Source organism: Asterias rubens, chromosome 12 (assembly GCF_902459465.1).
Source record: "Asterias rubens chromosome 12, eAstRub1.3, whole genome shotgun sequence".
Classification (NCBI taxonomy): Eukaryota; Metazoa; Echinodermata; class Asteroidea; order Forcipulatida; family Asteriidae; genus Asterias; species Asterias rubens.
In genome coordinates, this window is record NC_047073.1 from 2,964,910 (window position 1) to 2,991,520 (window position 26,611).

The window sequence follows — 26,611 nt, forward strand, 5'->3', positions numbered from 1 at the left end:
GAAGAGAGGTAATTAACCAGTCTAAAATAACTTCATTTGGCATTTTGTCGATTGTATCCTAATTTAATACTAGGATAACAACTCCATTTAGCCCTAACCCCCCTCCCCCTCCCATAAGAAAACAAATCTTTGAGAAAACTGACTCTGTTGGTGAGTGAACTTGAAGTGAAATCAAACACCATTAAGAAGGCCTTCTGTAAAAGTGGTTGCAACTTTGTATTTAATAACCAAAATGAAAATGTTATATAGATGGCCATAAGTTGATGGCCACAGAAAAAAACTGATATGCCCAACTTTTTTTTTCTTGTGGGGGGGGGCATTGGGGGTTGGAAGGGAGTTATTATTACTTAAGACATAAACAAATTTGTGTTTAACAGACCCTTTTATAAAACTAAAAAGAAATTACCTCTTATTTTACATAAAAATGCTCATGGTTTATACATGTAGTACAACAATTTTTATATCACTCACTCGCACATCACACACCATCATTCCACTTCATAGTCCCCTCCATATTCTCATATCGGGAACTCAATTGACCAATCAATCAAATCACTCCCCTATGAGGTCCAACGTCTGGTCACTATGGGGTTTTTAAAAATCTCAATAATTTTCACCCTCTGTGTGACTGTGAGTCTGTTCCAGTTCTTCCAAATTCTCTCAGAATAGTTTTGATGATATTATTTCTTGAATTGAAGAAGACGAAATGAATGAACTCTCATCAAAGAGGGCTTTAATCACTTCCCCCTGACTGATTGACAGCAGAAGAGAGACAAGGAAAGACAAAATGAAGATGAGTAGATCGAGTTGGCTGATAGGCATCCTAATCTGGTCAAGTCCACAGACTACGGAAACCAAGTCCTCTCCACCTCTCAGCCAAAACAGGAGATGAACCTCAACTCTTCACAGCTGGAATGAATCCCGTTTTGTTCTTCCCTTCGTCTTCTATCAAAACACTACAATGTCTTTAGGGAAAACAAAGAAGAGCCGGTAACAATAGATGGAAAGTCAAATTATTAATGGGATGATGTCTGCCCAGTGGACACTGGTTCCTGTGCTGGCAACAGGAAATTAGTCTGATCTCAACAACTGTGAAGAGTAATGAGGAGTTAAATACATAAACACACATAGAAGATCAACCCTTCAGAGTGCTGTAATGTCTACAGGAATCTAATAGATCATGCATTGAACAATTACTTTGTTGAAGTAAGAATTTCTTCATCTTCAGTCAATTAGAATCATGAAAGGAGAGAAGAGGGATATTCTTTTGTTCCTCAGTCAAACCTGGAAACTATAAGTTATCACACGACAAGAGTGGAATACGGAAAAATATACACTTCTGGGTCCCATATCCAACGAGGCCGAATGGATATGGGACTATATTTTTCCGTATTCCACGAGCGCGCGTGTAATGACGAATTTATCTTCCAGTCTCACGTGTAACGGGCAAAGTTTAAAATTTCAGAACGTTATGTCGCGACGAACAGCATGCACACGCACAAGTTAAGAAGGTAATTTTTGCACTATCCGTATACGGAGCGTGACGCTTTGACACTCTCAATACGCACTGTGCAATAAAAACACTGGAAGTAGTGTAGGTTTTTATACCACCTCCAGTTCAAGCATCTGGTTGGTGGATTAGCGTGACTGGAAGATAATAGTTTATAAATCAAAAATGTAAAGCAAACCTTCATTGGAACTAGTGTTAACTGCAAGTCAATCAATCTGTTGTGAAAATTCGAAGTGGCAGCAGTAAATGATTTCAACTTTTGAACCCTAACGATAGTCTTTTTAGAAGGTTAAATGAAAACAACAAAAACATGATACATGTAGGCCTAATACTTTGTTGTTGAAAGGGCAGGCAGTATTTCCTTGATAAAGAGAGAGCACTGACTCATTGAAGACAAGTTAGGTTTCTACTTTGGAGCTTTTTAAGGGCACCAAGGCGATGACCAGGGGTATGGAGGAAATTACCACTGAGGTATCATACCTCTTAATGTGTACACATTTATGAATGGTGCACAAATACATGTATAAACTCCAATTGTTTCCTTCATTGTTCAACGGTAATTTTCATTATTATCTCGCAACTTCGACGAAGACTGGTCTTTGACAATTACCAATAGTGTCCAGTGTCTTTAATACCAGCTATCACAGGGTCAAAAACAAACAGCGATATCACTATGAAACATCCTCAACAGTACAACAACAGAAACAAAGTTTCACTCATATTCTCGGGAGACTGTTACTTTGTTGGGAAGGGGGAGGGGGATGTGCTAGCGCACCCACCAGTCAACATACAGGGGGAGATTTGTACGTTTAGCTGTCAACAGTGATAGCTCAGACAAGCTCAGAGGTACAAAGGGAGAGTTAAATCGCCGTCATGCGTGCATCCTTTGGGTGTTGGACGGGGCGCACTGGGGAAATGATGGGTTCGGTGAAGGATTCCTGCCCCAGTGGCAAGCCTCCTTGTCTCCAGCAGGAGAAGAAAAAAAAACACTGCATAAAAGTCTTAACAATCACTCTTACAAGTCTTCAATCAGCAGTTTTGGGGGTATGACAGATTTTTGTCTTTGACTTTAGGAGTTCAAGCCAGCCATGTCCCTTGTCTCAAATTAATGTTCTGACATTAAAGTGACACTCATGGTTTAGCCAAACAAATGGTGCTTTGTAATTGTGAGTCACATCAAGAACTTTACACTAGAAAGTTTCATTAGCTTACTAACATTAGCGTTAAGAAATACCCTGTGCTATCACATCTGGCCATCAAGATCATGTGTACAAAATTATCATCACTATTTTTAAGTAGACAGCCCAAGACTAGCCTTGAACTACTTCTCACCCAAACAAAATCACCCTTCACTCCAGGGAGCAGAGAAGCAATTAAGGTTTTTAAAGTTTTAAAAAGGGCTAGAAGAGCACCTCTGGTGCCATCCTGGCCAATATCTGAACAATCCATCTGAAGTTTAACTGAAAAAGAAATTTAATACGATAACGCACTTGCCACCGAATGACATTTCAACCATGAAGTCAATTTGGAAACTCCAAAATTGAAAGTTGACTTGCCGCTGGCATGAGGCCAAGTACTTCAGCGGGGGATACATGCAATGCACGTTGCCCTCGATGACTATCCAGACCAGGAGGCAACTGCTTAGTTGAAATAAAAATTGACTTAAATACTTGACACTGTCAAAAGAGATGGGCATTATTTCAACTGAGTTCAACCTCATATGAAATCCTTGATTGTGCAATGCTTGATGTGACTCCAGATCAAGATGCAAAACATTAGTTCTCAACAGAACTACCAATGCTCTGAGAATATTTGTTAGCACAGTTCAAGTGTGTTCTAGAATCAAAACAAAGATCAGGACCCAACTTCACAAAGAGCAAAAATTTATCCTAGGATGTATATCACTATTATTTGATAAGCAGAGGGTGCTGCCACAATACAAATCACTATGACAACTCATCTCACGATGAATCTTAAGTGTTTTGTTAAAATCAAGACCAGGCTTCTTTCCGCGTTTTTGTTTTAAGTATTATCAAAACTACCCGTCTAATATTTTTTTAATTTTCAAAAAGGCACCAGACTATTTTTTTCCTTCCAGCCTCAGTTTGGTGACATTGGTTTGAATGGAAGACAAGCAAAGATGGCTGCATCATGATAAAAGTCTAATGCAGTTTTTGAGCAAAAGCTGTTCATCTACACTGGGGAGAAAAAGGCACAAAAGCACTACGACCATTGTTATGGGGATTGGTCAGCATACATGTAGGACTGTGATCCTTTCATTATTTGTGAAATTGATCTGTGTAAAAAAATTAGTGACAAGTCATCTTCAACACTACTGTGGTTTCGCCAGATGTTTCAGGTGAACAAGAATATCATGTTGAGAAGTATATAAACTGGGGCTGGCATCGCTAAGTTCAAGTTGTGGTTTAAGTTCTTAGTCATCGTGTACGTTACATTTGAGTAGGAGTCACTCAGGTCATGAGCAAGTCTGAAGAATATCACTAAATTGCAACTCAACCATGGTTTAGGAAGAACGCACTTTCACCGATGCCAACACTCCTTCCTATAAAAACACTCCAGCCACACCCTTTACAAACCAAGATAAACCGAGAATCTTCTCTCTATTGTTTCTGCGGAATCACACCTCTTGGATGCATCAGCAACCTCACCAAAGAGAAGAGCGTAGGCATCTGTCATCGGCCTAATAAATCAGATCAGCTCAGAGGTACAAAGGAGAGGCAAGGCGCGGTTGGCTGAACACAATAGGTAGAAGGGATGGGCTGCAGTTGGTTGATGACAACAATCATGGCCCTTGTGGCAGCCATACTGAGCCTACGCTAGCTGCAGGAAGACATCAACTGTCAACAAGCCCATTATAAAACACAGGATATGATGATCATGCAGAAAAAAAGGAGTCTTCAAAGAGTTATTCTGCAGGCTGTGCAGCATTGACGTGATCACATGTTAATTCATGTGAAGGATGAAACATTCGTGCATGATGTCTGCACACCACCAAAAAAAAAATGTCCATGTTAGTTTACCTCCCTAATCAATGCACTTTTTTTCATTTTCAATTACCAAGTTCCCCAACATTCACAGACAATTACACAACTGTGTCACTGAACACAGTTAACACCTGTTCACTGTTGGCAGCCTCTGAATCTCAACAAGTGACTTTTTAATTGATCCATCAAACTTCTGATTCACTCTGGGTTTGACCGTGAACAAGTCCTCACCAGGGCAGCGGCAAATCATTAACCACAACTTAGGAAACCTTCACAACTTGTTCACTTCCAAGATTGACCGTGAATGAGTTCTCACCGGCTAATCAGAAAACCACAACTTTTGTAAATCTTTGTAACTTTGAATTATTTCACTCATCATCACACAGCTCCCCCCCCCCCCCCCCCAATGAAACAAACTTAAAGAATGTAGTAATTGCAACCACTGTCAGCATCTGCGTGATGGATACACCACGATGACTAAGAGATACGTGGACTGTAGCAATTAAAGCAGGGGAAAGGGTTAATCCACTTCATTTAGGCGGGAAATATTGACTACCTCAGCTGGCCAGGTTGCAATGCACAGTTATTATCATTACACAAGTAGAATAATAACCACTCCAGAATAACTGCCCTGGATTAACACTCCCCTGGATAAAGATAATAAACTAACCATCCCAAGTACACCTTACCATTCATGCCATAATGATTAAGCTCAGACTATGACTATGGTCATTGTGTCTCATCTTTCCTACCCTGGGCCCTATTTCATAGAGCTGCTTTAGCAGAAACTATTGCTAAGCAACAATGAGAAATGGTATTGTAGTTGGTAACCTTTTTCTGATAAGCATAGTTTTGTTGTGCTTAGCTATTTTGTGTGCTTAAGCAGCTCTATGAAATCGGGCCTAGGCCACTTTATTATGGGAGATACAGGGAAATTTCGGAGAAAATTTCAACTTGAAACCCTTTTGAGTTGATCTGCTACTCTGGTAAACTCCCAAGAAATAGCCATTTCTTTGGAAATATCTACCCCACTTTTGGGGTAGTGTTAACACGGTTAAGTGAGTTAACCACCAGGTAAATTGAGGAAAATTTAATCAATTTTTCAGGGGTTTCCTTGGGGTTTTAGTGTGAAAAGTGTTAAAGCCTTTAGTCCTTTGGGTTAGATTTTCTTAGCTACCAATGGGCTCACAGTAAATCATTAGGGTTGTACTTTAAAGGCAATCAAAATCTACTGCGGATCCAAATGACAATTTTACAATGCACATGCATGTCCCTGAAAGTGAAATAAGTCATACACTCCCATGAGCCACCCAATATTACCTAAAACTCCACCCTCGGTAACTAAAATCAAACTGTCCAATCGAGAGGTCAGCAGCCGATTTCACAAAATGCTAGGCTTAATCCTATCTCGAGCTACGACGAGTAACTTGTCCTAAACGAGCAACTCGTCCTAACTTAGGATGGTTCAATGCGTCCTAGCATCTATGGATACGGAACTTAACTCGTCTTAAGTCCTTAATATTAATCCTAAGTTAGGAAGAGTTTGGTGAAATCGACAGCAGGGCTTGTTTAGGGGGGGGGGGGATAAAAAAAACTGCAGGGCTTGTAGCTCAACATTTTTATTGGACCTGTGTTTATTTTCCAAGACCAGATTCAAAATAAGTTGAACAAGCACTAAGAGACGATCTATCTCATTTTTCAATGAGGTATTACTGTCATTAGTCAATTGAAAAACACAAGATGGTAAAATGACAACATCGCAACTCAACAATATTTCCAATCTAACTGCATGTATCTGAGAGTGAAGGGACAGCCCCATAACGTTAATACTCAAACGGACGAGACACCAAAGATCAATCCCTCGGTAACTAAAAACAGTGTTGCATTAGGATAAAATGATCAAGTTAACGCAAAAAAGGAATATTAACAATCTTTGATCTAATTAATACCAGAAAGGGCAAGCCCCCAAACATCAATGTTTATTCAAAACATCAACAAGTTCTAGTTCAGTTTGAATGTTAAGTAAAAGAAACTTTCATACATCATCAGGAAAAGGTAGCCATTAACTTATAGTGTACATCCTTAACACTACATGTATGCTGAATCCATGTTCCAGTAAACTATTTTGTTCTGAACCATTTAACAACATTAAGAAAGCTGACCGCAAAACACACTCCAGAATAACTGTACCCTATCTGCATCCAATAAAGGAAGTTGAATTTTACCCGCTACAAGTTAAAAGTTCCATCTCCAGGGGAAACGTGTCCTCTTCAAGCCATATTAAAGTAATTATCTGAGCCGACTGGCATAACAAGCTGAGCAGCCATCGCCCTAGCCCACCAGAGACACAGGAAGAGACAGTTTGGCGAAGCCTATGCCTGCCTTAAACACCTGTTGAGTGTCAGCACTAATGCCATCTTCCAATGTGCTCTTTCCTCTCAAGCCAATACAAAGACACCTGTTTGTTTTAAGCTTAGGATTGTTTTTTTTTTTCAAAAAGTGGCCGAGCATTCATATTTTGTGAATTTCTTTTTAACTTCCTTCAGACCTTTCCATCTCAGATCAAGAGATTGTATGTACTTTTGAGTACAATTTCAGGGAGTTACAAGTTTAAAGTAAGGGTCATAAATTGGTTTTAGTAAACGTAATGCTGATTTATAGGCTCAATTATCAGGAAAGATAATAAAAGTCACATTGAAAGTTTCAGTCGAATGCAGTGTCTACTTGCTGAGAAAAAAAGAAAAAACTCTGTCAAGGTAATTTCACATGAACATCCAAGTTTAGCAAAGGGACCCTTTGGGTACCAACCACATCTCTGGTTGCAGCATTCGTGAAATTGGCACCGACTCTAAGAAATCTATGCGTTTCTCAAATTCAATTTTTGGGGGGTGAAAAATCATCCATCCACATTACCTCGATAGGAATCATTTCTAAAAAATAGTATACACTATTAAAAGCTGCAGTACTTCTCACCAAATAAGTATTTATGGTCAATAAATTTTAACCTTTAACCTTTAACCTTTAACCTTTAACTTCCGTCAGACCTTGTGGTCTCAGACTAAGAGACTTTCTATACTCACATTCAAGGAGTTACGAGTTTAAACCAACAAAATTACTTTTGAGTTGTCTATTGCTTTTGAAAGAAAAAAAAACAGTGAAATTATCACCACATTGTTTGAGCAGATGGACTCCTCCATCAAACGACTATCTAGACCTCTTATCTTATCAGCCGACCATGGACCAACTTTCAATTAGCTGAATTAAGACAAATGCAAATGTTAAAAGCAGATGTCATGAGGGTTGGCTAAAGTCATCCAAGCTTAATTCATTGCATTGTTTTGTCTAATTATAACCACCAGTGTTCATTGACCCAGTTTGGAGAGTCGATTCCACAACCAAATGCTACTTCCTGCCAAACCACTCCCTGTCCGTCAGCCGAAAGGTTGAAGGACAGTTCCTTCTGTACTTTCGGTAAGACAAAATAAAAACCTGTCAGGGCATGAATGATAGGACGATTTTAGTGGCACGTTTCAGATCACAACAATACCGGGCGACTGCAGCTTCAATCCAGGGTCCACGTACTTCCCTTGCTACTTCTAAAGCTCAAACATCAGGCAGGATTTGTTAATGAAGATTAGGCTGAATGTAAGTCCAACAATAACAATTTCCAACACCACTCAATTTACAATTTGGCTGAAAGTAAAACCATACATATTTGATTAGACCGATAGGAATCTGGTGATGTTGATGTTTATAGTCTAGCAAGTTCAGAAAAGTTCAGCTACCTCAAAAAAAAATACAATAAGAGATCTTATTGCAGGTCTGGAATGAAAGATGTAACAGAGGCCATCACCTCCGTTGCCCCGGTCTTTGCCTTGGTGCTCATTCAAAAGTTTTCGTTAGACTTTAAGATTTTCCAGTTGAAGTGCCCTTTGCAAACCCTTTCGCTTAACATTATTACAAAGTTGGACCAGAGCTTGGTCCAAGTCCTATAAGACCAACAAATTAGTTCTCAGCAGTACTTTAAAGTGATTGAAATGGGATTGATTTTGGTAAAAAAAACTTTAATTAACTGAATAATGTGTTGTACTACATGTACATTGTGTGTCCTACGACCAAATATAAAAAGTTTGTTTACAGGAAAAAAAACTGCTTAGCCACTTAGCAAAGTCATTGCTTAGCAAAAAATGAGTTGGGACCTTTATGGAAAGTTATATGGTAAATTGTTTCTGCTTAGCAATTTTGTTGGACTAAGCAAGGTTTGTTTAATTGGGCCTCGGTGTTTTCTGCAAGACTCAGGAAAGTACTGGGTTTCAAGTGATTTACAGTGAATGGGTAAAGCCAAATACTAAAAGTTTAATTGAAGTGAAAAACAACAAAATCTTTATGCATTTTGTTGTGCACTCTTCTTAATGCCAAATAGAATAGAGGGAAAATTGAACAGTTAAAACCACCCATTTGATATTAATTCCCAGTGTGGCGATCACGTACTGAAAAGAAAACCTGAAAACCATTTCACAAGTTAAGGGAAGTCAATGGTAGGTTTCCAGAAGTTTGGCGATCTCCATCAAAGAAACCAGACTAATTTATCTGACACAGCGATATAGATCTCTTATCTACATATGTAGCTACGATTTCGCATTGCAGGGAACGTCTATCTCTACAGTTCCATTTCCTTCGTGATTTCATGTACGAGTTGAAATGTCTGAAGTCATAACTGCTCTTAGTTTCTCTATCTCTGAGGCTGGCTTAAAGGCAGTGGACACCATTGGTGATTACTTAAAATAATTGTTAGCATAAAACATTACTTGGTAATGAGTAATGGGGAGCTGTATAAAACATTGTGAGAAACGGCTCCCTCTGAAGTAAGGGAGAAAGAAGTATTTTTCCACAAATTTGATTTCGAGACCTCAGATTTAGAATTTGAGGTCTCGAAATCAAGCTTCTGAAAGCACACAACTTCGTGTGACATAGGTGCTTTTTCTTTCATTATTATCTCGCAACTTCGATGACCGATTGAGCTCAAAGTTTCACAGGTTTGTTATTTTGCGCATATGTTGAGATACACCAAGTGAGAAGACTGGTCTTTGACAATGACCAAAAGTGTCCAGTGTCTTTAAGAGTCTCTGGAAGGTCAGGTGCTGAAATGTCTTGGGGGCAGTATCTCCACACAAGGTTACCCCCCAGGAGAGATGAGAGCGATGGTATCACAAGGATGTGCCAGTAACTTGTTTAGACCCAGGCCAGACTGTGAAGGACTTCAGTTCCACCAGATAACCATCTAGCTTCATTTTGGCCCAGAGTAACCTCCCAAATCTATCCTGGATCTTTTGCACACACAAAAAAATCATTGCCTTTTTTTTTCTTCTTTCGAACCATATCAGTGACTGTCTAGAGATTTTCTTGAAGCACATTTTATTTGCTGCAGGGTCCAACTTTTCAGATATTGATCAGTGTGTTGCTCAGTTTCAATCAAGGTGATTGAGACCGTTTATAAACAGATTTTAATCAATACGTCTATTAGGTTTCTATCAAGATTAACATTAACTTACTACGGCAGTAAATGAACCGCTGGCAAGCTCTTATTTACATGTAAACTCAGTCATCTACCAGTTACCAATCTATACTACGTGATAGCGCAAAAAAATCCTACATGTTTAAGAACAATTTGCACATCAAAGTAGATATTAGCATTAAGTGTTACCACACACCAAATCAACTTGGGTAAATATGCGAAGTGTGTATAGTAATTATCATTTTGTTTTTAAAAGACTTGAAAATCAAGTTGTGGCCAAGCAGAATAAGAGAACCGGACTCAAGCTCTGGTGTTTTTTATCAATTGGTTCGAGTCCCGTTCCTGGCACTAGTGTTCTTGAGCAAGAAACTGTACCATAATTGCTTTGTCCTCCAGGGCCTGATTTCATATAGCTGCTTATTGATAAGCAAATTTTCGTGATAACTGTAGCAGAAAAAAATTGCTAAGGTGCAAGCGTATTTCACAGGTTAGCAAAAAAAATTTAGACAGCCATCTGTGCGGTCCCACGATTAACAAACAGTTCTCCAACCCTAAAGACAATCATTTCAAAACTAGATTTTGACCACAAGGACGAGACCTTCAAAATGATACATTTCGGAGGATTTACAGATGGTCTTAAGTTATCAGAAATGGATACTACATGATTGGAAGCACAACTTTGGCTGCAACATCACTTGGACAATAATCAACATCCAATGGACAATATTGGAATACAAATGGAGATGTATTCTTTCAAAACCTGAAATCGGGGGAAAATTCTGGCTGGTTGGAAATCCTAACTACCTGGTTTTCGTCATCTTCTCCGTCAAGGTGTAGATTATCCCCATGGCCACCGTACACCTTCCCAATACTCTGCTCATTGAAGGAGTCATCAGACACTCCTAGGTGCCCAGCGATGGATGAGGAGGGTCCAGGCTCCTCCCAGGCTGAGTGAGGCAGCTTGTTGCCGGTAGAGGCAGTTGCACTGAAGAAGTTACTGCTTGATGTACTCCCAGCCATGGTTTCTTAGGTACATAGAAGCAAGATCTATTAGTTTTATTCTTGTACTGATAACATCAACAATATGGTGACTTTGAGACAGCAGCTCACACAGCAGACAAACCGCTTATTTCCCCTTAAAACCACTAAGCATACATGTATATTGATCTGAAATCAATCTTGATATTTGACTATTTGCAGGGCAAATGTCTCTGACAAATCAACCTGCCATTACAGTCTATAGGTGAAGATTTGTTGTCTTTGTAGTTTTTGTTTCATTTTCAAACATGCTCTGTGTAACAAGAAACAAGCTGATGGGTGACAAAAATGTGTCTAAGGTAGAAGTGGTGATTCTGCGAATCAGAACTGAGCAGTTAGGATGTTTTAAACAGAACACTCTGTTCATCTTCAGGAGAATACTGGACTACTGAAGATGCTTGGGCTTTAGTATTGTTGATGTTTACAAAGCGGTTTGTTGTTATTGTGTTGGACTTTTTTCCATCGCAATGCCAAGAAGTTTGCGTGGTACAAAATAAAAAGTCTAAATGTTTTTCTTGGTAACATCATTTACCAAGTTCCCTCTGATTTTGCAAGAGACGGTGCAGTCTACTCACCTCATATACGCGTGTAGAACACTAGACAGCACTGGTCCTCAAATGTCATTTACCTGAAAGAAAGCAGAAATATTCAAACCCGATGATTACTACAGATCAGATATTGAAATAGCGCCAAGGCACAGTTACCACTATCTTATTATTAAAAGGCACACTCCAATTACTCAATTAAATCTTAATTCACAAAGACAGCCTGGAGACAGCATGATAATAATCAATATTTTCACAAACATCGTCTCAAGGGGAGGGGGTACGTTTGCGAATAGAGAAAGAAGGGGGCCAAGTCATTAGGAGTAGTTGAAACCCATTGATGGATTCAATAATGTGAAACTAACGTAAGGTATCACAACGGGTGCGCCCTTCAGAGCTTATCAGGATCCAACTTGAGGCTGTACGGAAAGGGGGATTTTACCCTCCGAAATACACCTAACCATCGTCAATTCCCAAAGCAATAGTGGGGAGAACTTTTTAATCTTTTCACTTCCACGAGCTTAGAGCCAGTTATTCCTGGGGGAGGCTATTACCAAGGTTTCAGGCCCATGTTTTTGAAACTTTGGCGCCCAACGTCAATATCATGGTCACGCAGATCATTCTTCAAACAGTACAGGAATACAACATCCCAAAGACTCAATGCTCTTTTCAAAGATTTATTGAATGAAAACTTCAGGATGCTTTATTTTTAAATCAATCAAATAAAATACCACAAGGAGACTACGTCTATTTTGGGATGAAAGTTCTCTTCTTTTTTATCGAGGTAAGATTTAATCTGGCTGTTAATCCTAACAAGAAGCAAGTTGTCCACTTTGAACGGTTCCAGAAATGTGAACTTTAAGGGATTAAAAAACACACCCATTGCTCCAATCCTTCTCTTCCTTGCTATAAATCAAATATCAATCTTAAACATTGTAAACTTGTAGATCGTTTGAATAGTAAACACAAACCTCTTCCCAAAACACTTGATTACATCATACATCAACCTTGTTTTCCCGGTCAGCTACTTTTTGTATTACGGAAGCAGGGAATTCTGTGCTTACGGCAAGCGTATTTCATGGGTTAGCGACAAATTTTGGCTTCTGCGCGTGCATACTCAACGTTAGTAGGCATTCTACGCTTACAAGGCTAGCGCAGAAATTCTGCGCTTGCACATTAGCGGGGAATCGTGATCGTAAACGTGGAATTCGACGATAAGCCATGAAATTGGGCCCTGGTAAAGTGCAACCTGGTGCAAGTATGTTGTGCAAGTGCCACAACTGGGATTCATACCCACATATCAAAAACACCACAGAATAAGTCTGGCGCTCTTAATTAACCGATCGGCCACAACAACTGAATCTCAAAGTGCATCTTGGCTACGCGCAATTAGACAAAATAAATAACTCTTGGTGGTAAAACGTAAAATCCTTCATTACAAAGACCATCTCTATGCCCAAAATACTATCATTTTGTGTACGCCGTAGTCTGTGGAAAAAAATCTTGACGAACATCTCCAAAAATAATATGATTAGACTTGAAATATTTGTATGAAGATAATGACTGTTGGAGGCAACTCTTACATCCTCTGGGATAGAAACCTTCTCCTGCATCCCCAAGATGCACAGTGATAATTGCACTCACTGGTATGCAACTAATTACCATCTTTCACTCCACCAATTGCAAAACCTTCCTGAGATCAGCCCGAAGATAATTGATGAAAATTTGACTTCCTATCCAACGATTTCCCTAGCCTTACAGTCGGCAACATGAACACGATCATCTTCCCACATATCTGGCAAATATTTGTTGCCATCCGATGGGAATCGTGTGCCCCGACGTCTTGCACTCGATGTTGGAGTCAACCGCACAGGAAATTCTCCCAATTATACCACTTTCCAGGAGTTTTAGCTAATTTCCCTCAATACAAAATGACAAGGTCTTTGGTAACTACAACTGACAATGTAAAGCTCATGCTACATGTTTAGTTCAAGCCAAATATCAATAAGATGAAGTAAGATTTTTATTTGTTTACCAACTCTACCAAATTGCATACAGGTGTACGGAAATATGCATACATTAGTGCATAGTTGTCGCCCTTAACCAGGCACTTTGTAAGTAGCTGTAATGTATGAAAATTTGACTGGTGACTTTTCTACATGATTCCAGCTACTTATCACTGCTAAAAGAATAACTCATCTAAACAAAGTGATTTAATTGAATAACTTGGAAATGATTTTGTTTGCAGATATTTTTCTTGAATGACTACGTGGTAATTCACAACAAATTAAAGGATTTATGCAAATTAATATTGACAGACTCGCACAGTCAATGCTATTCCTATAAATCACACAAAAACAACAGAGAAAAATCACACCCTACAGTTTTGTTTATAACCATTATCATTAAATAGTGTTGATTTTTATCAGAATTTTTCAAAGGAAATTATAATAAAAAAAAAACTTCAAACCTTGAATTTTCAATTGTCAAAGTGTCTTAATTGTATTATTTTTTTAATGTTTTTTAACAAAAGCGCATTTATGAATGAGAATAAAAGAGTAGTGACTCATTCTTAAATGTCCGTTTAAAACCTTGTTTTGACCCTTTGTTTTTGTTCTTCAATTTTTACTGATTGATCAATAAAACTTAGCACAGCCTCGTAAGGAGTGACATGCAATGACACCTGGCAAAACAGTTCATGCACTTCAAATCCAAGCTTTCACTTCAACAATACAACTGAGTATCCATCAGCTTCTTTCCATTTTCTTCTCTCTATCTTTTTCCTGTTTTTTCCCCGTGTGAGTAACCAATGCTAAACCTTTTAAGGCTGCAAAAGACCTCCTCCCCAATTCCTTGGAGACTTTCTTAAAGATAAATTAACAGCGAAGTAAGCGGTTCTCCCCCAGTCAACTTGCCAACACCAAGACCAAGCATCAATTTTCTCAAATTAAAAAACTCACAACTAATTTGTACAGTCCATGCAGGATCCTAAACAGTCCACCGTGTTTATCGGTAGCAAGGGGGGAGAGTGGGGGTTGTTGGCCCCTCGTGAAGGGGGCACAAATTAGGGGGGCGCACACTTCCAGGGAGGTCATTGCCTGTCAACAAGGGCAGCAAGTGGGTCAATAGCCTACTGATGGCTAGGTGCAGGACAGAGGTGAACAGCCACAAATTTGTTAAGTGAGGAATCGGTCAAGGTTTGATAAAGAGTCTTACATCACAAGATGATGGAGGGGCCTTTTCTGGTGGTCAGAATGGGTAATAGAACTTGAAACAAACAAAATCATGCTTTCTTTTTTAAACCTAATAAACAATTCTCAAATTTGTAAACAACTATGCATGTTAATTCATGAAACCACTTTTTAAGTCAAAAATCTGGATTCTAGAAATCCTTAAAATCTTGGCTTTTAGGGGTTGAACGTCGACGCGAGACAACATTATTAAGATATGACAAAGTGAGAATTAGGACAATTGTAGGATCATCAAACAGAGTATGGAATAAATTTCAACCCTGCAAAGTTGAAGGCTAAGCACAGGATATCAGAGGCTTCCTCAGCAATGTTTCAGTGGCGAGCTTTTTCTACACAGTGTTATTTTTGACAAACCCCCCTAAGCCAAAACATATCTATACAGACCATCTCTTCTGTGTGAAATGTTGACGAACCCTACAGGGTAGCCAAAATTAGTGCACTACAATGACCCCTCTGTCAACGATTGACCCTGTCATAATTTCTGGGTCTGTAGTTTGGATTGACCAGCAAGAATTGATTCATATGTGTATATTATTCAGGATGTACACATAATTGTGGTTATACAGTCACCAGATATAGACTATGAGTAACCCAATATTATTCTTCTTCTTTTCAAAATGCCAACTTTCATAGAAACAGCTGGATGTCGGTTAATGCAAACAGCTAAACTCTAAAATCTTTAGAAGTGTATGGTGTTGAAAGTTGGTGGCTTATCATCATAGGGCCAAAACATCATAACTAAAATGTTTTTGAAAACTTTTGGACTTCATACTACACCTTGGATGTTACAAAAGCAGACACAAAGAACTTCAAAAAGAACTTGCACTCCCCTAAACAAAGAAATATAAGGAGACCCTTAACAATAGGGCTAGGTTGCTCAGTTAGTACAGCGCCACCAACTGAGGTCCCAGGTTCGAGTCCTGCTCCAGTCGATTTTGCTTAAATGGTCAACCCAAAAGTGTATTGAACATAAACCTCTGTGATGTGTTTTCCCAGTATTAAAATAATGAGGGAATAAACGCAAAGCTGAGAATTTGTAAGTCTTATTTGTTTTTGATAAAACCAACATTTTTATTGTTGCTGAATACGTCTGAGTTTGGCCATATGAGTTCAGATGGTTGTGGCAAAATTTACTATTGCTTTGGCTATAGACTAGATACTGTAGCTACAAAGGAAGGGCCCGTTCTTCAATGCTGCCAGCAGCGAAAGCCATAGCTGAAGACACTCAATCCAAACACAGCGAAGAACATGTTTGTCACACTCATGGGGACTAAGCCCTGGGAAGTAATGTTTGAAATTAGCTGTGAAAATGTACATCAATATGCACCATGTTCAATCAGGCCCGTGTGCTGTGGTGCATTGTTTATTTTGAACTCTGCAACTTAATAATCGCACTTGACGCATAGAATAAGAAGCGCGCATAAAGTTACAAATCATGTAAATGTCCGAATAAACAATGCGCCACAACACACAGGGCAGATTCATCATAGTGCATATTACAGGTATACTACAAGATTCAAATAAGAGAAACATCTTCAATTGCTCAAAGAACAAACACTCAAAGTCTTAATGCAGCTAGCCGATTGTGCCTCAAACTCACCGTGGTACTAAAGTGCAGTTGATGATGATCTGTGTAAAATGGTTAAGCTGACAAGTCAGCTTGGTCCTGGCAGCGACTGGAACCCTTTAGCTGAAATTGAAAAGAATTCATTCATAATATTTCCACAACTATTGTTTCAAATAATTATCAAGCATGAAGTTTTTTTGATACTACTACAGGTATCCAAAAAGCAAAACCCACCAGAAAACAAACAAAATGACAACATTAACTGGAAGGTTAAGTGATAATTTGGGTACTATGCAAGCAGGCAATGGGAATTATGGTCAGGGCTACTATTACGCCATGGTTCAATTTTAAAGTTTACAAAAAGAAAAAAGCTAGTTAGAAACAAAACACAAAGTTAAACAATGTAATCGAGAGCATGCAGGGAGGGGTCCAGACTCCATGGACCCAACCCCTCCTTGGGTCAATGCCTATACACCATTCAACAGGTAATCCACTAAGGCATAACGAAAAATGCGTTATGTTGGCGTAACGAGCCCCCAAAAATAGGGTAGGTAGGTAAGGATCCCCCCCCCCCCCCAGCAATGAAAAATTACATGTTTTCTAGTTTTTTAAGCCGGTAGTATACACAATAACAAAAAGAAACAAAAGAAAACAAGGCAACACACAACAAACAGTATATTTTTAAACTCCTATTGACATTTTTTTTTAATTACATGTCTTTATAGATTTTAGTCATTAAATTCCTTCCCTTGAAAAAATAAAAAAATATCCAGGGTCGGCCATATTTTTAGGGTAGGTCGGGTTACGCCAACATAACATTTTGTTGTTATGCCTAATTATGCTGTTTGCATTGTTAGTCAAGTCAGCAAAACAATATTTGTAAGTGGGAGAATAACTATTTGAAACAAGTTTCATTTTAGAAAATTGTGATCTTACCAGTCAAAGTTGAAAATGCATATTGCAATGACAGTTTCTGGTGCTCCACTGTTGGGTTTACTGGTAAAGAACTTTAGTAGATCTGTCAAAAGAAAAGAAAAGAAGAGAACAAACTTTTAATTCAATCACTAATATTGTTTTCATGCTTCACTTGAAGAAAATGGTTCATTGGAACATTCCGTAAAGCATACAAAGTGTACCTCATAGATAACCTTAGGAAAAAAACTTGAACTTATGTCTAATACAATCATTGAATGAAGGCTCCTTCATGAAACAGAAGCACAGCTTTTTCATTGCAGTTTGTGTACAAAACTTGTGTAAATAAAGTACTTTCTCAAGATGTTATGGTCCAGTAAAAACTTTGCAAGACCTTTGGTCTAATGAAACTCCCCTAAGTTTGTGCCCTTTGTTCGTTATAATTTTTAAAAATGCACACCTAAAAATGCACACCCACACAACAATTGCTTCTGTAGATCCACTCACACCACTGCCCTTGGAATGATCTATGACTGTTTCTAAATGATCAAAACTGAAACTCTAAAATCATGTACCCAGATAACAACCAACTCACCACAAAGGAAGTCAAAGTTTTCAAACAAACAATTCAAGGTGTAATTCTGCTATATTCATGTAAAATGTACTATTAAATACACCACAAGAGAGACATCAAGTTGTTTGAGGGCCATTTTGAGGAGTGCAATTAAGCATCTTTAATCATTGGTCTTGTCACTGTTTTTAAGGGGTGATCACAAAGTTTGGCAAACTAGGTGTTGTGTGAAATATTAAATTCATTGCTGTTAAAGGGACACGTTGCCTTGGATCGGGCAAGTTGGTCTTTGTGAAAAGCGTTTGAGAAAAAAAAAACGCAAGGTTGGAAAGATATTTTAAAAGTAGAATACAATGAACCACACAATAATGCCTCGAGTTGCGCGTGATCGTGATTTAACAAGCGAGCCATTCAAATTTTTGACTCCACAAAATAGCCGACCGTGTTAGTTTGCTTAATAAAAGGCAATCCACGCGATTTCAAGGCATATTTATGTGGATTATTATTATTCTTCTTTAAAAACACCTTTCCAACCATGCATTTCATAACAACTTGCCCGATCCAAGGCAACGTATCCCTTTAACATTTTCAGCAAGTTTTAAGACCTAACATGTTTTAGTTTTGTAGCATGACGGATGTACAACTAAATTTGCTATTTGCATTTCAACGAAGTAGCGTATCACGATTCGTCTTTATCCAATGCTTGGTGCCAAAACATTGGCGACGCATGCATTGGTTTGTGCACAGCAGTCAGCGTGCACATCTCTTTTTTCGCGAAGTGATTAACATTTATTAAAACAGTTGCTAGATGAAAACACTTGATAGCTCTGTACAAATGAAGAATTCAACTTTATTTTGGTATTAGTGTTGTTTATCTTTTTACACAACAGCAAGCAGTCTCCGAGTTTGAAAAATATGTAATTCAACTTCAACCTTGATTTTCTCCACACACAGGGTTTTGACTGTGGTGCAAGATTATTTTGGTTCACTAAAGCTATCAATATAATGTTGGCAAACAGCCAACAACCTCATGATCCTCATGGAAAAAAAGACTTATTCCAAGCTAGTTACAATGTATTAAGATCATAGTTTGCAAGGAAGTTCAACTCCCCGCCAATATACATGCTGAATCCACTCAACACCTGTATAGGAAAGAAACGTACATATGTAGGTCATTGAGAAAAAAAACTAAGAAAAGGTTCATTTTAAGCTTTTTAAGAATGAATGCACCAGCATGACCAGTAGGAAGGGGCTGTCAGTATTCACTTACTAGTGGGAAGTATAAGGCTGGGGTATAGACTTATACCATGTAACATTGTATACCTGTATTATGTATCACGTACACCCTTTTTATGGAGTTAAAAGCGGTCACGAGTAGGCCTTACTGATACTTAATCATAATAGACAGTTTGTGGTTGATGTAGTATTGTGAGGAGAGCTGGTCGAAGGGATCTGAGAAAACTAGTGTCTCCAATGAGGAAAGGGTCTACGAAAACTTTTAAAACTCTAAAATACATAGTGGAAAGATAAACTAAGTGTAATCTTTCAGTTAAAGACAAAACAAACTACATTGTTCAAGGGTGAGGTTTTGAGAAATCTCAAAATAAAATTTCTATATTGCAGTATAGACCTTATGCACATGACGTCATTTCAGTAGGGTACCCTCACCTAGAGGTCAAAAGGAGGTTGTTCATTGGCCAATCCTGTGCGCTGCGCGTACAAATCTGTGCGTTTCGATTGTTTTGTCACCGTTTTCCCACTAAGATGGCCGGTGGATGACGTCAATGCATAAGGTCTATATGGAAAATTAAATGACTTTCTTTAATTTTTATTTATTTTAGTATTTATATACATTATATGTATATTTTTGGGCAGATTTTGTATTTTCAAAACAAAGACTGTTGGGAAGAAACATTATAATAAATTGATAAAAATTGTAAACTTCAATTCACAAATACTTTAGGCTAGCTGTTTTACTGCTTATAATGCTATATCACTTGCAGTCAGTTAGGATTTCTTGTATAATGCATCCAGTAACATAAATTTTAGTGGATAGACCCTATGAAACATTGACAAGCTGATACGGGTTAGAAGCCTTGATTTACGATGCCAGTATACGTCACATTCCTGGAAACAATGTTCTGGAATGGCATTCATCAAACAAGTATTATCACTGAACTTGAATGATGTACACTGTTAACTGTAAGCTGTTCATAATAATGTATACCGTAGAGCTAAGTCCTAGCTCTGTGCATACTGTATACCACCAGACAACCTAAACAACCATACTACCTGCATTCAGGCATACACTAAAAACTGAACAGTGGTTTCACCACGGCCAAGGTCAAGTCTGTCACCTTGACTGTGTACAATATGTTGAACATATCAAATTTGTTACAAAGCAAAAAGAAACATTACAAAGGGATTTGTTCAAACTACACATTCATCTTGGGTGTTTCACAGTTTTTTTGGAAACATCCAGGATCTCTAATAATGAATGATCAAAGACGATGATCATGGATTTCAATGATGATTTTTGATGATTTTTTTTAATGATGGGCTACCATAAGTATCAGTTCAAAATGCGCACTGTGGAGTATGCTGGACAAGTGCCAAATAAAAGTACGTAGTACAATTTGTATGCACGCTGGGAGCCCATGACTAAACACCACAATTGATCGTGCAATAAAAAGTGCTTTATACTCATGTAAAACAATATGTTTAAGTGTACACTTCACTTTTAAACGGTCATTTATTTTCATGACACAAGCTGGAATATGAGAGAGTCAACATTATTTTCATTGACGACTAAATGGAATGGAATATTAACCTTTTAAAGAGGTACAAATGTACACTAAAAAGTTTTTTTGGATGATTGTGCAACTGTGTAAACAAACGAAATGCAGGTGTCCCCCCCCCCTGTCACAAGACCTGCCAGTTACAATGGAACAAAAGTGGTATTGTGCTAGTCTACAGTTAGAAACACAAAAGGGTGTGACGTCATATTCCAAAGTGTATTGTATCGTTTACTGGTCGTACGCAATAATGAACGTAGACATGTGTGATGGAACGAATCTATGTCCATTTTACTCACTGTATATTTATCAGGTTTATCAAGTCATTTGAGAGAGCAAGACCGTTTTAATTCCGGAAAGGGGACTTCCACTTTTAAATCTTTAGGTCTATGGGAAACATTAAAAAAAGGACACCAAGCCCAAGACCAGGGCAACAGAGGCCATGCCTCCATGCATATTTCCATGCTTGGAAAATGACAGTACAACTGTCTGAGTTAGTAAGCAGGGCTACAGACCCGTTTCCTCACAGAGACAAAAGAGGCATTTTTGCCTCTGGTCATCATTGCCTTGGTGCCCCTTCAAAGGTTCCAGACACACATTTTTATATCCCCATAGTTATCCTGTACTTAATAAAAACTGCCTTGCCCAAAAGAACCAAGTGTAAGGCATGTTATTAGGCAGTATCATCCAAAGATTTCACTGTGGGTAACCAATGATATCTTTATTGAGGAGATACAATCAGGGTAATACCCCTTCTGGGATTAAGAGGGTGACAATGTTCCTGTGTCTCTCGATTGGTAAATCCACGGATTCTCACTTCACGCTAACAACAGGAATGATTTTCATTACTTAGGACATCAGGGAGTTGCTATCGACAATTCTCAGCATTTTAAAGTCATCAAAATTAAACAGAAAATCAGATTTCTGCTTTGTGTCGTTGATGTAGGCCTACACATTGAAATTGCCTCTTTGAAAAAAAAATCCTTTAAAAAAAAAATCCAAATTGGTCAAGATTGTGTGACCATCACTCTGCTGCAGAGTAAGTTGCAATACAACTTCACCGAGTATTTTGAGTCCCTCGCAATTCTATAACTTATGTAGCAGCATGATTAATTGGTTTCCTTACCGTTTGCTTTTCCTGAAGAGAAATACAGAGGCTAGGTACAAGTCTATATTGTATACACACACACACGTAAACATACGTAGTGAAATGACGAAGTAGTAACCAACATTGTTGCAACAAACTGTATTTTGTCATGACATTATCAGGCAGTTGACAAAATCCCTCTGGCTCCTGCTTAATTTACTCAGTAAATGAATTTACACAGGTGCCTAATGCAAACAGTGTTCTACCCAAAGCTCATCCAAGCTATAATAGATCTCTATTTCAAAGTCTTGACACAAAAAGGGAATTAAGATTGATCTTGAGGTGCTAGAATGGTGCTAAAGCAACAGGTGAAATGGAAATTCAAGATTATTGTCAGAAATGTTTGCAACAGATGCTAGCAAATCATTCAATGTGTCCAAAACTTCTCTGGAGAGTTCACGGATATACAACCATTTAGACACAATCTTGTTCATGAAGAATTTACATTAAAAGGAGGATTGTACAATGTTTTGGTTTCTAGAGCTAGCTTATAAGAGCTGGGCATAGAAGCAATCATCCTTGCTCAGCAGTTAAGCATGAACAAAGTCTGCTTTGTTTAAACCAAATTACCAAAATAAATAACAATTTTGTGTATCTGAATCCATGCAAATTTGTACCAAACACACAAATTTACTCTAAAAATTGTGTTTTTGTTTTTTTCATGCAACTAAGTGTTCACATTTTAAGAGTTTTTTAAATATTCACCAGAATTTTAAGTGACTTTTTTGACGGAAGGGATTCCTCAGTTGCCATCCCTAGTACGTAGGTGACAACAAAAAAACACATTTAAATATTTATTTTTTGCAATCTATAGATTTATTGCACAAGTCAAAGCGTGGTGCAATTAAAACAGATTTATACCTGTTTCATTACTCCATGGTCAAGCAAATAACTGTACATCGTGCATAGATGGAATGAGTTTTCATAAACGGTGTAGAAGCCCAGTGTGGTGGAATTCATTATGCAGAATTAGGATACCACTTCAGCTTGGCACGGCCAGAATAAACACTGTATAATGCTCATCCACCTAGCTAGTCCCAATCCCCCTGGCCCCAGCTTTTCATTCACTTTACCTTGAAACCAGACATATTCACTTTGAATCTCCACTTAAATTTCCATGTGAGTAGATAATGGCATTACACACTGTGGCTTGGCATGATGGGGCCTCCTCCTTTCATTCATGAAAATCAACCCAGACGAAGCCAAGGGCAATTTCAACCAGAGCCTAGACAGACTGATCAATATTCATCAAGCCAGTGAGAAACAAGAGTGCTGTGCAAATAACGGAATTTTCCTCTCTCCTCAGGATTCCTGTAGTAGAACATGAGTGCTTATAGGTTCTTGCCTCTTTGAGATGTGCGTTTTAAAGATGAGCTGTGGTATCTAAACATGTAGCTTAAATAATTCATCCTTCCTTAAAAATCTATCATGAGGAAACACCTAGTCAGAATTTAAGATTTCTCACAGTTTTCAGTTTCAAGAAGAAAAAATATTCTTATTTTGTTTACACATAGGGGGCCTATTGGTTTGTTTATGAGGTCAATATTTCTTTAATTGGTAGCACGTTACTGGATTTAACTCTAAATTTATAAAAAACACTTTGTGCCCAAAATGCAGTATTTGGTAAATAAGACAGAATAATTTAACATTCAGATACGTCATAGCTGAATTGCATTTTCAAATGTATCTCCTTTGTACAACCCTTTATTAACAAAGTCATTTATCATCAAGGCATGCAGTATAAAACCAATCGGAATACCGAATGTTCTTATTCCAATACGATTTTGGAAAGGTAAACTAAATTTGTTTAACTATATTTGCTTACTGTTGACAGAACCCCACGTTTCTCTAAAATATGTACCAGTCCAGGGATTATCAAAAAGACCAGGTAAAAGTCAAGAAGATTCAGTTGACAGTTGGCTAGAAAAGATAAGTACTGAAAATAATATAGCCAATGAAATATTTTAGTGGGTGATAGTTTTTTGTAAAATAAATTGGTTTTAACAAATACAAAATCTGGAAATTGGCTGTGTTGTCCTTCAACTTCTTCAGTGACTAGCCTCTGGGATCATCTAGCGTGTCAGTAAAATAGTTTCTTTTTAAACACTGAACTAGCCAGCAGGACCACTTGGGGAGAACGTCGACTAGTACTCAGGTGTTTTACCTGGCACACTTGGCCAGCAAACAGTAATTAAGGGACAAATGCTCATAAACAAAATCTCTATTCAACTCAGCATAAATTTATCTTCTTCCTGTTTGGTTTGCATCTAGACCAGTTTTCATTAGTCCAAGGTTAATAAGAGAGGAAAGGAAAAAACCCACAACGAATACACGTGTACCTCGCCCTGCCATGCCCATCCGCCAATATACAGTTTCCACTTAACTACAATTATCTCAACTCTTGGAGAGCCAGCAAGCGAGCACTAATTGCTACTGGCTATTCTACTCCCAAAGCCAAACGTGAACAAATAAATTGCAGTAACTTCTCATATTTCCAATGATATGCGCATACTGAATTAAGTTTCATTGATGATTCTGCACATTAATCCCAACTGGGTTAGTAATACAGCAACCCAGACCTCAGACGGACTTGTGATCAATATATTGTCTCTGTTATCAGACCTTCAATACATGTTACAAACACTGCAAAGGCTACATCTTGTCACTGTCCGGTATACACGCTTAATCGTTAAATGGGTATGGTCAAACAGTCAAGTCCAGTCCAGTAAAGGGCAAAGTTAATTTGTTCATTATTTGAATCTGAGAAATAAATCAGGCAATAATCTATTAATTTACTTATTTGCCATTTTCTTTTGAAAGGTATGTTTACCTTTTTCTAACATATGATTTTTATTTTACTTTTAACAATTCAATTGTCTTGTAATTTGTATAGATTCTGGAACAAACAACAAGGATACTAAAAAAAAACAGAGTTGGATTGTGGTTAAATTATCCCAGAACACCTGAAATGATATGCAGAACCTCACCTGATAAAATACAGACAAACTGATTACTTATTAAAAGCTTCAGTCTTGTTTTGCATTCTTGTAATGGAATTCTACACAAACCACAGAACGGCCTTGGTTTATTGCAAAACCACAACAGATTGAAAAGGCTATGGACTGGCCCTTCTAGGTAATTCAACAATACTGTGGCATACCAGTGATTTTCTACACACATTCCAGTGTGTGGTAAGCTTCATTCAGGTGTGTTTACCATGATTGAATACAATCAAACCTTTCTTAGGGGTGATGGAGCCTGGACTCTGTGAGCAAACCACATTTCGTTATGAAGTCCAAAATAGTTTGACTACAATATTAAAGGGGGAGGTTTTGACTAAATTCAGTCATTGACATACTAAAAAATGTAATAAACAAGTCTGAACCCATGAGATTAAGGGTCAAAATCACAGGTAGGGTTCATGCTCGTTTTTTTGTCAACCTATGCTGATTTATAGAAAACATTAGAAATACATTCATATAAATACCTCGGACAGTTTTGCTTTTCCTATTGGTGGAGAGCGCGTCATGTGAGGGTGTTTGAACAGATGATAATGACCAGCTGGAGCTGTTTATAACCAGTTGTTTGCGGATACGTTTAGATGCATACTAATCACTATATATACGCGCACCAATGCATATCCGAAAACTGTCTCAGTCATAAAAATGCAATCCCCTCGTACAGAGCTCAACGTCGTTGTAAAACGGATAAGTTTTACAAAGTTTTGTTTTACTTTATTGCACCTTTTTAACCAAAAAAAGCATTTATGAATGGACATTCAAGAGTAGTGACTCGTTCTTAAACTGCCATTTGAAACCTTGCAGGGTCGTGGCCGTGCGATTAAGGTCCTCGCCTTCGGCTCGGGCCTTATCACATGGCCACGACCCTGCCGGTTTTAAACAGCAGTTTAAGAACTCGTCGCTACCCTTTTATTCCCTTAATAAAAAACTTACAACAACATTTTCATCAAGAAGGTTGAAGTTCTTGAACCATAGAGCATCTTCTATGGTTGAACACATCAACTTTTAGAGCAAATGTTAAATGGATCATGGTCCACAGACCAGAATTAACTTACCACAGATTAAAATTAGAAAGAACATTCTACAAACATTAACATGTTACGTAGGCAAAACTGTTCTCATTTGAACAACACTAACATTTATCATGGTCCCAAAGTCTGCTGTCCTTTCTTAATAAATTTAAACAAATAAATCACTGACATACAATGTAATATGGAGAGGTTTTTTTACGAATGGTGTCAAATTTCGTTCAAATAATAACAAGCATTGTTTTGTGTTGCTCTAACCATAGCTCCCAGCTATGACTGGTGACCCACTTTGAAAAAAACGAAAAAGCATACTGTGCAGAGTTGAGCATTGTTGCTGTACTACTGTGTGTGCATTATTTCCTTTTCGTTTACAAAACATCACATGACTGGCACTGCATAATACTAGTAAACCCAGACCGCTTGGTTTGCATGATGTAATTTCTATAAAAAGATCATAAGTAATCATGTGACGTCACTCTGCGTGGGCTGAGAGTAAATATTGGATCAATAGAATAAAGAATGAACTCCAAATCAAAAGGGAACTGCTATAACACCGCCAGTCAGTATCACTCAACTTTGAGAGTATTGAGGCCTTGTTTATCTAACCTTAGAAAAACGAACTTTTTATTTTTAGTGTGGTAAATGTTTTCAGACATCCCACACAACACTCCATCAATGTTTTCTCAACATTGCTGGCCGTGCAGTCA

At 38.1% G+C, this 26,611-nt stretch overlaps 1 protein-coding gene across 1 annotated transcript in view; it reads right to left on the bottom strand.

Moving 5' to 3' along the window:
* Positions 1 to 26,611, bottom strand: part of LOC117298074 (mutS protein homolog 5-like) — a 103,772-nt gene that overhangs the window by 75,094 nt on the left and 2,067 nt on the right. The window contains exons 2-5 of the mRNA XM_033781308.1: positions 17,368 to 17,449; positions 16,465 to 16,554; positions 11,644 to 11,696; positions 10,835 to 11,055 (exon numbers count right to left, since the gene is read on the bottom strand). Coding sequence (XP_033637199.1) covers positions 10,835 to 11,050 — 216 coding nt within the window. The 5' untranslated portion in view covers positions 11,051 to 11,055; positions 11,644 to 11,696; positions 16,465 to 16,554; positions 17,368 to 17,449. The remainder of the gene's footprint in view (positions 1 to 10,834; positions 11,056 to 11,643; positions 11,697 to 16,464; positions 16,555 to 17,367; positions 17,450 to 26,611) is intronic.